The following is a 12789-nucleotide window of genomic DNA, read 5'->3' as shown; positions in this document are numbered from 1 at the left end:
TGATGTCACAAACGGCACCCAAACCTCACTGATTCCTCCTCCAACAAGGTGTCGGCTTCAGCCGCCGAGGCCACCTTGTGCTTTCACCCCCCGACAAAGCGTCAGTTTTAGCAAGGCGCTACAGTATTTTTGCAGTAGGACGTAAACAACGGGCTAAAATATGCTATTTTCCGGATATCATGCAAGGTTTCTCCACTGAAAAAATAATCATGTAAAAATGGGTATAATATGGGACCTTTGTCCAGCACTATCTATTGCACCTGATGTTGACACGAAGAGGACGGACTACACTTCCCACGAGCAGCTTTCTCTCGTCTCGGGGAGCTAAAAGCGTTGAAGACCAAGCCGCTACGTCGTCTGGAACGGGCAAACATTATTGCTGTTGGCTGAGTTCTCGTTTAAACACAGTGACGCAGGAGGTCCCTTCAGCCTGCAAGGAAACAAAAAAAAAATGGAAGAAAGAAAAGGCTCTGTTCACGCTGCACCTCGGGCAGCGAAAGTTGACTCTGGCCGTCGACGGACAGCAGAGGGCGACACACGGACAGGCGATGGCAGTGACAGCGAACGGAAAACCGGCGAACAAAGCTTTTGACCGCAGTTTGTAGGCGTTCGTACCAGAAACAAACGCACCCTTCCCCGGGCATCATCTTGTATAAAAAAAAGGACATGACAATAGTTTTTTGTTTGTTTTTTTGTCGTGACGGTAGTCAGCTTCGTTTTGCGCATGCTTTTCAACAGATGCGCCTCGCCGTTCTTGACGACTTGGGGCTCCCCCAAGGAGAGCAATCTTCAACAACAATCAAGGCTGACAAAGCGCAGCCCAAGGTTTTCTTTTGGTCGTTCCTATAAATCAAAGCTGTTTCAAGTTAAGGGGCCGCGGTCGTCGCTCGGGTGACAGCAGGCCGATGGTGCGCGAAGCTCTTCGTATGAAAAAAAAAAGTGCTATAGCTGCCTCGTACCTCGAGACAGCCAGATGGATTCTTCGGGGAGACCAAAAGAAGGAATAACATCGGTGTCGCTCGGAAATGCCTCTCATCGCCGGGGTCGTTTTTGCAGTTGGGGTCGGGGAGGCGTGTATTTTGGGGCGCACTTGGGTTATTTACAGCGAGTGAGCAGTAGGGGGCGTCTGAGTCTCAGGAGCGGCTCTGGTTGGTGTTGATCATGATGTTGGGCAGGGCGTTGCGCCTCTTCCGCCAGGCGCCCAGGTCGCGGGCGTACCTCTTGATCTGGTGGAACCACTGCTGCGTGCGCGACTTGTCCGACGCGCGGAAGACGAACGACTCCCGCCGGATGTCGAGCACCTCGAACGTGTCCTCGCAGTCGGGGTCCGCCGACACCACGCAGTTGCCCAGGCGGATGGGCTCGCGGAGGACGGCGAACTTGCCGCTGCTCTTGTCCTTGATGAGGACCAGCACCCCGTCCTGGATGCCGTCCCGGACGCCCTCGCCGTGCTCGCTTCCTCCCCGCGTGGTGGCGGTGGTGGCGGCGGTGGTGGCGGCGGCCGGCGGCGGCTCGGCCGAGGCGTCGCCCGCCCTCGGCGTCCTCACCATCAGCAAGCTCTGGACGTTCTGGAACTTGAGCGCCTTGCTGCCCTTCTTGACCCACTGGCCGTCGGCCGGCTGGGACAGCTGCAGGGGCCCCTCCATGACGAAGCGCGTGTTCTCCCGGGCCCAGCCCACCGTCTTCATGGACACCTCGCGCATCTCGATGTTGATGACCTCGCGGTTCTTGCGGCTGTCGCGGCGGAAGGAGCGCAGCGACCACGTCACGCCGCCGTTGCCCTCCTGCTTGGTCTTGGTGTTGATGTGCTCCAGGTGCGACTCCACGCGGCTCTTGGCCTCGTGCAGGCGCGCGTAGTCCGGGTGGCACTCGGGCGTGACCTTGATGATGCGGCTCAGGAGCAGCGGGTACTTGGTGACGCGCTGCAGCGGCGCCATTAGGAAGGAGCGCAGGTTCATCCGACGCAGCGCCGTGTTGTCGTTCTGGGAGACGTCCAGGAAGATTCTGGAGAGGACGGGAGGGAAAGAAAAAACAATGGTCGCTATTCTTCGCATATTGGAGGACAAGTTGATTATAGAATAGAACAGAATTGGAAGCCTGTATTAAACCCACATTGGGAAAATTTGCTTCCAATTCCAATTGGCGAATCTGATTGCAATCCAGATTCCTTCTCAAATCAAATCAAATGTTTAGGGCTGACTGTCCACACTGTTTTTTAGCAATTGTCCAAATGGGATCTGGCTCTGTTCAGACTGGGCCACATTATTGACCCATCTGACAGGTTGCTGTAGCGACGACGTCGGAGCGGTGGCGTCGTCCAGCGTAGCGTGTAGTGAGTGACGTCACATCATTGCGAGAGCGGCACTTGTTGCGATACAGGCCCTGGAGCTTGGCTTGAATGGAGCTACAGTATCTCCCCACAAACTGATGAGCCAATGAGTTTCCTCCTCTGTCCAGGGGCTGCTGTTTTCTACTCCTTCTGTCTGCTCCATTACGTCACAGCTCCGCACCTGGAATGGCGCCCTCTGGTGGCGCATTGGCTCTTGCATCGCGTAGAGTGACGTCACCGACAGTCAAAACCCATCGGTGCGTTTGGAGCTGTTTCACACTGAGACTGAGATCCGTCCAAACTAACTCCCGGAGGTGGTTTCAATCCGTCTTGCAAAAATCGGATTTCATGTGATTTGTGACTGTTCAGACTACAAGACTACAAAAGAGTCTGAACGGCAAGGTTTGAATCTGGACAGGCTAAAAATCGGATTTTGGCTGGCAGTCTGAACAAGGCCCTAGAGACAAACACCTACGGACAACATGCCTCACATGCGTGTTTTTGGACTGTGGGAGGAAGCTGGAGAACCCAGAGAGAACCCACGCAGACACAGGGAGAACATGCAAACCCCACACAGAAAGGTCCCTGTCCCGGAATCGAACCCACGACCGTCCTGCAGTGCGGCGGCAGCGCTAAACCACCGTGCCACCGTGCCTTTATGAAAAGTAATCACATAATGGGAATCACGGAGGAGCCTGACTCACGGGGGAGCTGCGGCTCTGCCGAAAAACATGAATCATCTCTGGTCTTTGGGATGAAAATAGACCTTCCCTCTGAATAAGTGATAACGCGCTGTCCCTTCCATTAAGAATTACACAGAACGGCAGCAGCAGGCGGAAGGAGAACGCAGAACAGAGGAGGGATTCCGATACCTGAGGAGCTCTTTCTCCTTCTCCAGCGTGTTGAGCATGTTGACGGAGGTGGACTGCTGCAGGCAGTAGGTCTGGAAGGCCGGCAGCATGTTGACGAACTCCAGGAAGATCTCGCCGATGTACACGGTCAGCAGGTCGTCGTCGCCCTGGGGGTCGGAGCAGACAGCCGTCACGGTTTGTCGGGGGTGACAGTGACACTAACGTCTCGGCTTTGCGTGACAGCCCGACGGCAAAATGCTTCAGTCGAGGTAGGGCAAAACCTTAGGACAAGCTTAGACAGTGCTGGACATTTCACAATAAAAGAATATGAACTCCAAATCGTATTGGAATTATTTTTGAATAGGGTGGAATATTTCTTGAATAATTTTCAAAAAAAAAAATAAAAAAGTCATATTTTACTATATTGACTGACTCATGCAGTCTGGACAAAGAGAACAAAAATTAAATCAGTGCATTGGTAAATCAAATAGAACGAAAGCGCTTTGAGATGCCTTTAGATGTAATTTGTAGCTGTACAAAAGCTCGGCGATACTGACCCACACCACACCGGCTCTTTTCCTGGCAAAGTTGCAAGTATTTTATCTGGGTTGCGTTTACACAATCAGGTCCTGTTTTGAAGTTGTTGTTCTTTCCCCCCAAGCCAATCAGAGTGTGAGTGCGAGACAAAGGCTGTGTCTCAATTCAGGGTCTGCATCCTTCATCGGCTGGGTCTCCTCTGGCCGGCGGGTTCTTCGGGGGACCCGGCAGACGGAGGACGAACCCAAACCCGCATGGGACGGTCTAGCCTTCGGCGTATTTCCTGGTTGCGTCACCGCCGTTCCCTACTGCTGGCCAGCCCAGGGAACATTTTTATAGCATCAAGCTAACCATTGGTTCGCCATCCAACCATGACGTACAAATAAGCAAAAACCCTACGGTAAAAACTTCAAATTTTATGTGAAATGTCAATATTTACATTTATATGTCGTGTCTTTGCCAGTAGATGCCGCCATTTCAGCTGACTTCCCAGGATCCCAGGAGGCTTTGCAGCAGCACGCAAAGCCTCCTGGGATACGGGAGTTCGCGAAGGATAGTAGTGGTGCATCCTTTGAATCGGCTAAAAGTAGGGTGCATTTGGAGCGTCCTTCGAATTTTAGTGAGTCAGGACAAGCCTTCGGATGCAGACCCTGAATTGCGACACAGCCAAAGACTGGCGGAAGTGCGCCTCACCTGGTCGAAGGCCTGGTCGATGCTGTCCTGCAGGTGCTCGGTGAAGCGGTCGTTGACGTCGATCAGCTCCTGGACGTTGGCGAACACCACGGCGAGCTGCTCGGCCGTCAGCAGCCCGGCGCTCTGCATGGGGCAGTAGAACTCCTCCTTGATGATGCGCAGGTCCTCGCCGTAGCTCGACTCCGTGTTGAGGAACTCCAGGATGGCCTCCTTGCGCTCGGTCCGCAGCTTGGAGCAGCGCTCGCACATGCGCTCGCCGCGCTCCTTGGAGGCGCCGTCCCTCTGGCCGCAGTCCGGACACGGCCTCTGGGCCTCCCAGGCTCGGGCCGAGGCCGAGGGTCTCTTCCAGGTGCGGGAGAGGCCGGGGCCGATGCCGCTGTCCACTCGCTCCACCTCGGCCCCCCGGCTTCGGCGGTGGCGGCGGGGCTCGCTGTCCTCCTCCTCCCGCTCGTCGCTGAGGCCCACCACGCCGCTGTCGGCGCTCAGGCTGCTGATGGTGCTCCAGCGGTGTTGGCCGGACCGGGTCACGCCCAGGCTTGCCTGCCGCTCGTCCCCGGGGGGCTCGGAGCGTCCGCGGATGGCTGCCGGTGCTGGGTGGAGGGAGCGAGAGTCATTGGGGCTCATAATATGGATGAAAAGTAATAAATGACCTTTTGGACAGAAGAGATCAACTGATAAAGTTTCCCAGGAACTACAAGTACTGAAATAGTTGCATCCACTGCAGTACTGAGAGTGAATCTTAGTATTTGGTTACGCGATGGCATGTTTATTCATGTATCAAAGGTCCCATATGATGCAAAATTTCCTTCAACAATGATATCTAATGCTAAAACGTGTTTCTACACGTCATTTTAACTTATTTCAGTACCTTCATACGTGACTGATAGTCTTTCCAGGTACTGGTGCCACCTTGTTTCTGTCGCCTTCCAAACAAGTGGAAGGTTCTGCCATGTTCTGTGTATTTCCTGTTTTATTTGGAAGTCTGTTTATTCTGTTGTCAGAGTCCTTCCTGTACTTCCTGTGTTTAGTGCTCGCTGTCTGTCACCTGTGTCTCGTCGTCAGCCCTGCGCTTGATTGTTCTCACCTGTGTTCCCCTGCCCCAGTGTACACATAGTCCTTTCTCCATTTGTCTTTGTTGGTTCATTGTTTGCTCTGTGTGTTTTCTGTCTTCTGTCTTGCCCTCGTGCCATTCCCGTTTTAGTATTTTCCGGTCTGTTCTTTCTTTTTTTTTTTCTGTTACTTGTTCTTTAGTACTCCCCTTGTCTGCTTTTTTGTTAAGTCTCCCGGTTTGATTCTTATTTAGTCACCCTCATGGGACACTCTCAGTTTCGTTAATAGTTAAAATAAACCTTTTTTCTGCGAAAAACCTGAGTGTTGGCATCTGGGTCCTGCCTCCATGCACCCATCGTGACAGGTTCAGCCTAACATTCAGCCTAACATCAGTTTTACCGGGACGCTAACACCCAACAAGAGGCTGTCAACACAGGGCTAAATGTGCAGTATCTTGAGTGGTTAATTGTGTGAGGATGTAGCACCTTTAAGGTGAGTCTGGTGACATACATTTACATATTTTCCCTCCAACTTCAATATGATATGGGATCTTTCATGTGAAGGAGTGCAAAACTCGCACACGTTTAGTCATATTGAATAAAATTCTGGCTGTAGCGTCCTGTGTCAAAGAGCTATTGAGCCGAAAAGGACACAGTGTGCAGGGAGGAACAGTGTGTGAGTGAGTTGGGCAACAGAGTAGAACACTTTAATGCAACCAAAAGCGAAACATCAGAGCTGAAGTCTTTAAAAAAAAAAAAAAAAAACCTTCGATGTCTACGCTAGCGCTCATTGCTGGGGTTATATTCAATTTAGGGCCAATTTATGCTGATAAAAGAGGTGATGTAGGTGACGCCGAGTTCAGTAATTACATTAATTTGAACTGTTATTACATAACGAGAGGGCCGAGATTGGTTCACCGCAGGAAAATCAAAATGAGGGTGATTATGTATTATCCCGAAAAGAAAATTAAAAAACGTAACACTTCGTAGCCTCTATGACATAACGGCCTCGGTGTTCATCGTTGCGTGGCGCTGCGCTCGAAAAAACAAAAGCAGGGCAAGTGAGGTGAAGAGGTAATGAAGATGAGACGATGAGGAAACGGACGTCGGTCGAAAAAGAAAAAAAGAGCTGCATCACCGCCGGGGGTGGGGGGGAGGGGGGGGTGGGGGGGCGACGTGGGCTTACCGCTGTCCCTGTCGCGGTCCCGGCGGTGGCCGTGGAGTCGGGCGGCGGCGGCGATCTTCATCTCCAGCTGCTTGCGCTTGGAGGCGTCGGCCGGCATGGGGTCGCTGTAGTGAGGCCGGAGGCGGCACTCGCGCTGGGCCCTCACCGTCTCGGCCAGCTCATAGGCGGCGTCCGAGCTGGAGCGCCTGCATCCCAGAGCGCCGTTCTGTGTGGTGGTCGCACAAAAGGACACGCGTGTCAGTGGCCGCAGTCGGGGAGCGTCGCCATGGCAACAGATGAGCGGGGACGCAACTCTCGGAGGAGACGGAGACGGTTTGTGTATGTGTCTGCGCGAGGTCTCGCCATCCTAGCCCATCATCATCATCATCATCATCATCATCATCATCATCATCATCGTCATCATCATCATCATCACCGCCGTCGCACAACAAATCTGGCTGATCGGAACGTGGCACACTCGCGGGACTGACAGGAAATCCACATTTCACAACAAGGCCATTCACGCATCTGGCCATCTGCTCTCATTGCACCTTCAATAATGATAATAAAAAAAAACAAAAAAAAAAACGCAGCCAGCCTCGAAGACAGTTGGAAGAGAGGTGGGGGGGTTGGTGTTGGGGGGGGGGGGGAATCCCCCCGAGGGACCAATGGAAGCGTCTCAGCCTGGCAGAAATTCCCAGACACGGTGCATCATCCCGCCAGGACCATCACACTGTGGATTCATTAAGGCTCCTCGGGTGGAGATGCAGGATCGGAGGTTGACCCGAGGTGGAGGGTTCAAAGGTAAAATCTCCAGTCGACGAAACGGCCGTCGTCGCCTCTCAAAGACATCGATAAAACGCAACACGGCACTGAAATCTACCTTCGTGTCCAGAGACGTTTTACGGCTGCGTTGCAGTGGGAAGAAAAAAAAAAAAAAAAAAAAACCCAGCCTGATTTACAGCTCGCAGCGAGACGTGAGCATCAAGGGGAATAATTCATGAACCTCCTGAATTATCCAAAAAACGGAGAAAAAAAATAAATAAAAGAAACTGCCGTCCTTACTTCGAGGGTGCGGACGCGGGCTCGGCTGCCGGACGACGACGCACCTCAGCATCTGCTCCCCGACGACGGTCCGCCGCTGCGCCGCGCTCCTTTGCCCGCAGCCTGAAGGCTGAGGTGAAGCCGCAGCTGTCGCAGCGCGGAGGAGCAGAGCTACCAGCAGCTGGAGGAGGTGGGAGGGAGGGGGAGAAAAAAGGCGGCTGGGGGCTCGCTTCCCTTTCTGTGTTTTTTTTTTTTGTTGTTTTTTTTTTGTTGCTGTTGTTTTAATCACCGCGTCCGACAGCTAGCGCGCGCGCTCCGTCTCGCCGTCTCTCGGTGGCGGCAAATACCTCCGCATCAATATGTGCGAGCGCACGAGCGTGTCGCAGTCCGCCCGCTCGCTCGTCCTCCAGGTCGCCCAGAGTTGCCGCGCGGCCGGGGGAAGGCAAGACGGTTCGGCGAGACGTCGCAAAAGCACGCATGCGAGATATTTTCCTTTCAGGGGGTGGAGAAGATTTTCAAAAAAGAGAGAGAGAGAGAGAGAGAGAGAGAGAGAGAGAAGAAATCATTCCTTACGCATTCTCCGTCTCCTTCTCCGCCTCTTCCTCTCGCCACTGCGGGCGTCTCGTCGCCAGCAGCCTCGGCTCCACAGGCCGTCGCCGCGGTTGCCATGGCAACGGCGGCGGAGGGCTGCCAGTCGGTCGAGTTGGGGGCCGTGATGTCAGAGCCTCCGTCCCGGTCACCTGACAGCCTGACGGGGGCCTCGGCGGAGATCTCTGCACTGCAGCTGGCGGAGGGGGAGGCAGGGAGGGAGGGAGAGAGAGAGAGAGAGAGAGGGAGAGAGAGAGAGAGAGTGAGAGGGCTGATGGCGGCGCACGTGGGGAGGAGGAGGAGGAGGAGGGGGAGGGAGGAGGGAGGAGGAGGGAGGATGCAGGAATGCAGGAGGAGAGGGAAGCGGAGAGAGGGTGGAAGTCGAAGGAGGGGCCGGAGGGGCCGGAGTTGTCATCGTTGCATGTTAAAAAAATTCACACACACACACACGCACACACACACACACACACACACACACGTGCCGCTCTGCCCCTCCCATCCTCCAACACACAGCCCTCTTCCACCCGTCAAGCCCTGAATCAATGCCTCTTTTCTCATCCCAATCACCCCCCCGACTGACTCCTCCTGACCCCAAACACCTCCCAAGGGGGTGGGCGGGGGGAAGAGGAGGGGGGAGGAAGGGATGGGGGTCGGGGCAGGGGTTCGGGGGGGCAGGCCAATTAGAAACACCAGCAAACGTGAACACCTGAACCCTGCCAGACCCTGCTGGGACAAAGTCCGAGAGACATCACACGCACACACACACACACACACACACACACACACACACACACACACACGCACACACACACACACACACGCACACGCACTCCCCCCTCCGTTCCCCTTTGTTTGAGGCTCAGGCACTGGAAGCACACAGCCCCGGCATGTGAGCCCGGCCGAACGCACCGTTCTGGCACGTTGACGAGCACACGGCCCGTGAATGCAAACGGCAGCGGGAGCGAATCCCTCCGGCGGGGGACTCGCGCACACTTCAGGAAAAAACAACACACGTACGCACGCACACACACTAAAAAAAAAAGAATCCATAAAAAGCAAGAGCCCTGACAAAGGACCTGAGCAAGCAGCGAGCCCTCAGAGTTAAAAAGGCTGACCAACGCAGGGCCTATTGCATCCGGGTGGATGCACTTACAGTGAGTCCTCTGTGTGTTTTCACTGTCTGTCTCTGTCATGTACACAGGGTGAAAAGTTGGAGTGTGTCCTCCTGAGGTTGCGAGAAGAAGAGGAAGCCCACAAGGATGTGCCAGCGTTGGAATGGAACCCACAACCTTCCAGCGCTAAGCAGAGTGTAACCTACACTCTGCTTTTCACGCGAGCTAAAAGTGCTGCTTTTATCTTGCGTGAAAAGCAGAGTGCATGTGATGTTACTCGGTCACGCGTATAAGGAAAATCTGAATCTGAATCAGAATCAGCTTGTTACTGTGTCCTGAGGTTTCCAGAAGAAGAAGACCACACGGGCGGGGGCGGGCCCGCCCTCGGAATGGAACCCACAACCTTCCAGCGCTCAGCTTTTAGCTTGTGTGATGCTACCCAGTCACGCGTATAACAAAAACGACGTAAGCCAACAGCAACTATTACAAGTCGGCAACCCACCTCTAAGCAGGTAGTTTTCGTTTCACAGCGATTCTCTCTCAAAAACGGGTCGATGGAACTTTTCCGCTCCTCGGGCAACAACTTCCGAATGAGACGTCATCGTATCGATCGGCCAATAACGCAAACGTGTTTAATTTTCTCTTTTCGAAAATGTCCAACAACTGCGTATATGCGCAGTATTGATTTTTCTTTTCATTTCAAACACTTGGGAGCTTCGCAGTTCAGCAACCACGAGCAAAACGCACAATATTGTTTGCTGCCACTGCAATAAAGAGGTACTAAACATATTATTATGAAAAAAGGTGTTTGTAGTCTTCAATATGTGAGTCAGAACCAACGGTTTTCAAAAGCAGCTTTACTATCTATCTATCTATCTATCTATCTATCTATCTATCTATCTGATTTGGAGGAATTTGTTTATGGAATTAGTTTGCATTAGTTTCTTTACTCAAATTCACGGCAGCCCTGCATGTTTCATTATCCAAGAACCTCTGCAGATCTCTAGACAACTGCATGTTTAGCCCGCTGTTTACAACCTTGAGCAAAAAAAAAGGGCATCGAGCACTTGGAAGAAGTGTCAGCAGCACCATTTGTCACGTCACAATGCACTGATTAGACAGCTGATTAAACACAAAAGGAGGGACGGACTTTTCCCATTAATGAGGAGTTCAGTAACAGGAAAGAGAGACCGATTGCTGTTAGGCAACACAAAGTCGATGTTGCCTAATAGGGGGCCCTTAATTCTCCCTTTCAGCTTTCTACATTTTATAAAATCCAGTCATTTAGAGCGGTGGGTGGTGGCCGTCCCGTTAGTCTATTAATCAGCCCAAATGAGGTCCGCATGGAGCCTCTTTGATGGTCCCACTGATGTTTAATTGGCTTATGAAAGTCAGTGTGTTGCCGCCTCTCGGGTTCAACTGAGTTGAATGTGAGATTTATTACTAATCGGTGCTTGTGATGGGATGTCAGCACTGATTGGGCAATATCATTCATCAAAGTCTGTGTAATTTTACCTATGGCGGAAGACTCACTTCCGCAATTAATGTCAACGCGGAGTAAGTCAAAATGTTGAGAATAAAGTCGAAAGGCTCTGTGTGCAAGGCTAGTGGAGTACCAGTTTCCTGATAACAGTGGGTGAACCTTGGATACACCTGTTTTCTGCAGTTTACTTTTAACTGTGGTTAACTCGGTTAATCCACCATCCATCCAGTCTACTCGCCAATTTTCACTTTATTCACGAAATTTCGACTTTATTCACGAAAATTAATTTTTTTTAACGTTGACTTTATCAATGAAATTTCATCTTTTTTTACATCGACTTTTTTTTTTTCGCAAAATTTGGACTTGAATCATGAAATTTCAATTTAAAACTTGAAATGAAAACTTAAATAAAAATCTCCACCCTGTAATATTTTTGTGGCCCTAATCCTCTTTCCTACATATCGGTTCAGTCAGCGTTTTCCTCCAGCAGCAGAAGACATCGGTAACGTGGTTCCTGCCTGATGGTCAGATTCAAATTAACAGTGAACGTTGTGACTGTGTACGCGTGTCACTGGCTGCATTCTAATTCCAGTCATTTCTTGCTTTGGGGGAGGGGGGGTCTTAAGCTTTAACTGATTCTCTTCCTCCGATCTGTCAAAGATATCAAACATTGCCGTGTGCCAAATTCATTAAAAAAAAAAACCTATCGCGACTCAAACCCTCGGTGACTCAAAGCAATCTTGTTGTTTCCAAAGCAATACATTTCTCTCATAAGCAGCATGATGAAATGCAGCTCAGTTTTTCCTGTCACGCGTCCTCCGATATCCCGGCGCGGACTCCCGCGCGAGGTTTCATTATTTTAAAGCTTCTTATATAACTCTACCCCCAGCTGAACCCACTTTGCCTCGAACCAGTTCAACCGCTGGGGTCTTTTGTGGGCGTGTCACTCCAACAATTTCCTGGGCGTCGTCGCCGAGGGAATGAGATGCAGTTTGTCAAATCAAACAATGAAACCCTGCAATGTTTGGAGCTGCGCGTACAACTGAGAGAGATATGACAATGTCCATTATGTCCATGGCCGCCGCAGTGGGGGGGGGAAGCCAATACGGGCCAATTACTCGGATATGCTGGCGTTAAAGCCCTTTTCCTGCTGCTCGGCATCCGCTGTCACACGGCGGATGATGCATGGGAAGTAATAACATGCAGCTTAATTCATCAGGAAACCTCGGCACGTGATAGATCGCCGCTCGACACGCTGCGGCGTGACACTGAAATTAGCCCCGGCCTGTCATTTCTCACGGCGGCATACATCACTCTGACGACCGTAATATATTTATCGGCTCGGGGCAAATTAAATGCAGGAGTGGACACTTGCCTCCTGCTCCACGCTGGATATAAGCGACGCGCTCTTGCGGCATCAGCGTGCTGCTCAGCCCGCGTCGGTTTATAATTCTATAAAAACGCTCCCCAAGTGCAACAGCAGCAGTCTCGGGCGGGAGCCCGCGCCAGAGCTTTGTTCGCGTGTTTGGCTGCCGACAATGAGGCGCGTGCCAAACACCTCGGGGGTCGAGAGATCACACAAAATACCGCCATGTTTAATTAATTAATCTCCGAGCATTAAAACACTCGCAGAGCGCCCGCAAGCGTGCGTGCATCATGGGTACTTTCATTAAAACGCAGCGGACGAATCCACCAGGGGATAAAGGAAAACTGAGCCGCCGCAGTCGGGTTGACATGATTGGTGGACTCTAATTACACATGTACCGCCGATCGATGCGTCGATAGCGGGTCAGGATGCAAATCGCAGCAGCTTAACCCTGATAAATGCAGGAATTTCGGAATCGGAGGACTCTAGAAAACATTTGGCAATCTCAAGATGGTTTCGACGCGTTGCCGCACTGCCTGTCACATTTCAAACGCGCACGAATGCCACCTGCT

The 12789-nt window shown here is 52.0% G+C and overlaps 1 protein-coding gene across 3 annotated transcripts in view; it reads right to left on the bottom strand.

Moving 5' to 3' along the window:
• Nucleotides 1–92: 92 nt before the first annotated feature.
• Nucleotides 93–12789, bottom strand: part of arhgef49 (Rho guanine nucleotide exchange factor 49) — a 50948-nt gene continuing 38251 nt past the window's right edge. For all 3 annotated transcript variants that reach the window (XM_076031022.1, XM_076031023.1, XM_076031021.1), the window contains exons 4-8: nucleotides 8242–8452; nucleotides 6646–6850; nucleotides 4411–5000; nucleotides 3202–3347; nucleotides 93–2004 (exon numbers count right to left, since the gene is read on the bottom strand). In XM_076031022.1, coding sequence (XP_075887137.1) covers nucleotides 1134–2004; nucleotides 3202–3347; nucleotides 4411–5000; nucleotides 6646–6850; nucleotides 8242–8452 — 2023 coding nt within the window. In that variant the 3' untranslated portion in view covers nucleotides 93–1133. The remainder of the gene's footprint in view (nucleotides 2005–3201; nucleotides 3348–4410; nucleotides 5001–6645; nucleotides 6851–8241; nucleotides 8453–12789) is intronic.

The sequence above is a fragment of the Nelusetta ayraudi genome, unplaced genomic scaffold, assembly GCF_046127955.1.
Source record: "Nelusetta ayraudi isolate G7.1 ecotype Tasmania unplaced genomic scaffold, CSIRO-AGI_Nayr_v1 ptg000031l, whole genome shotgun sequence".
NCBI classification, from domain to species: domain Eukaryota; kingdom Metazoa; phylum Chordata; class Actinopteri; order Tetraodontiformes; family Monacanthidae; genus Nelusetta; species Nelusetta ayraudi.
Note: the sequence above shows the minus strand (reverse complement) of the source record. Positions and strands in the feature narration are given on the sequence as shown.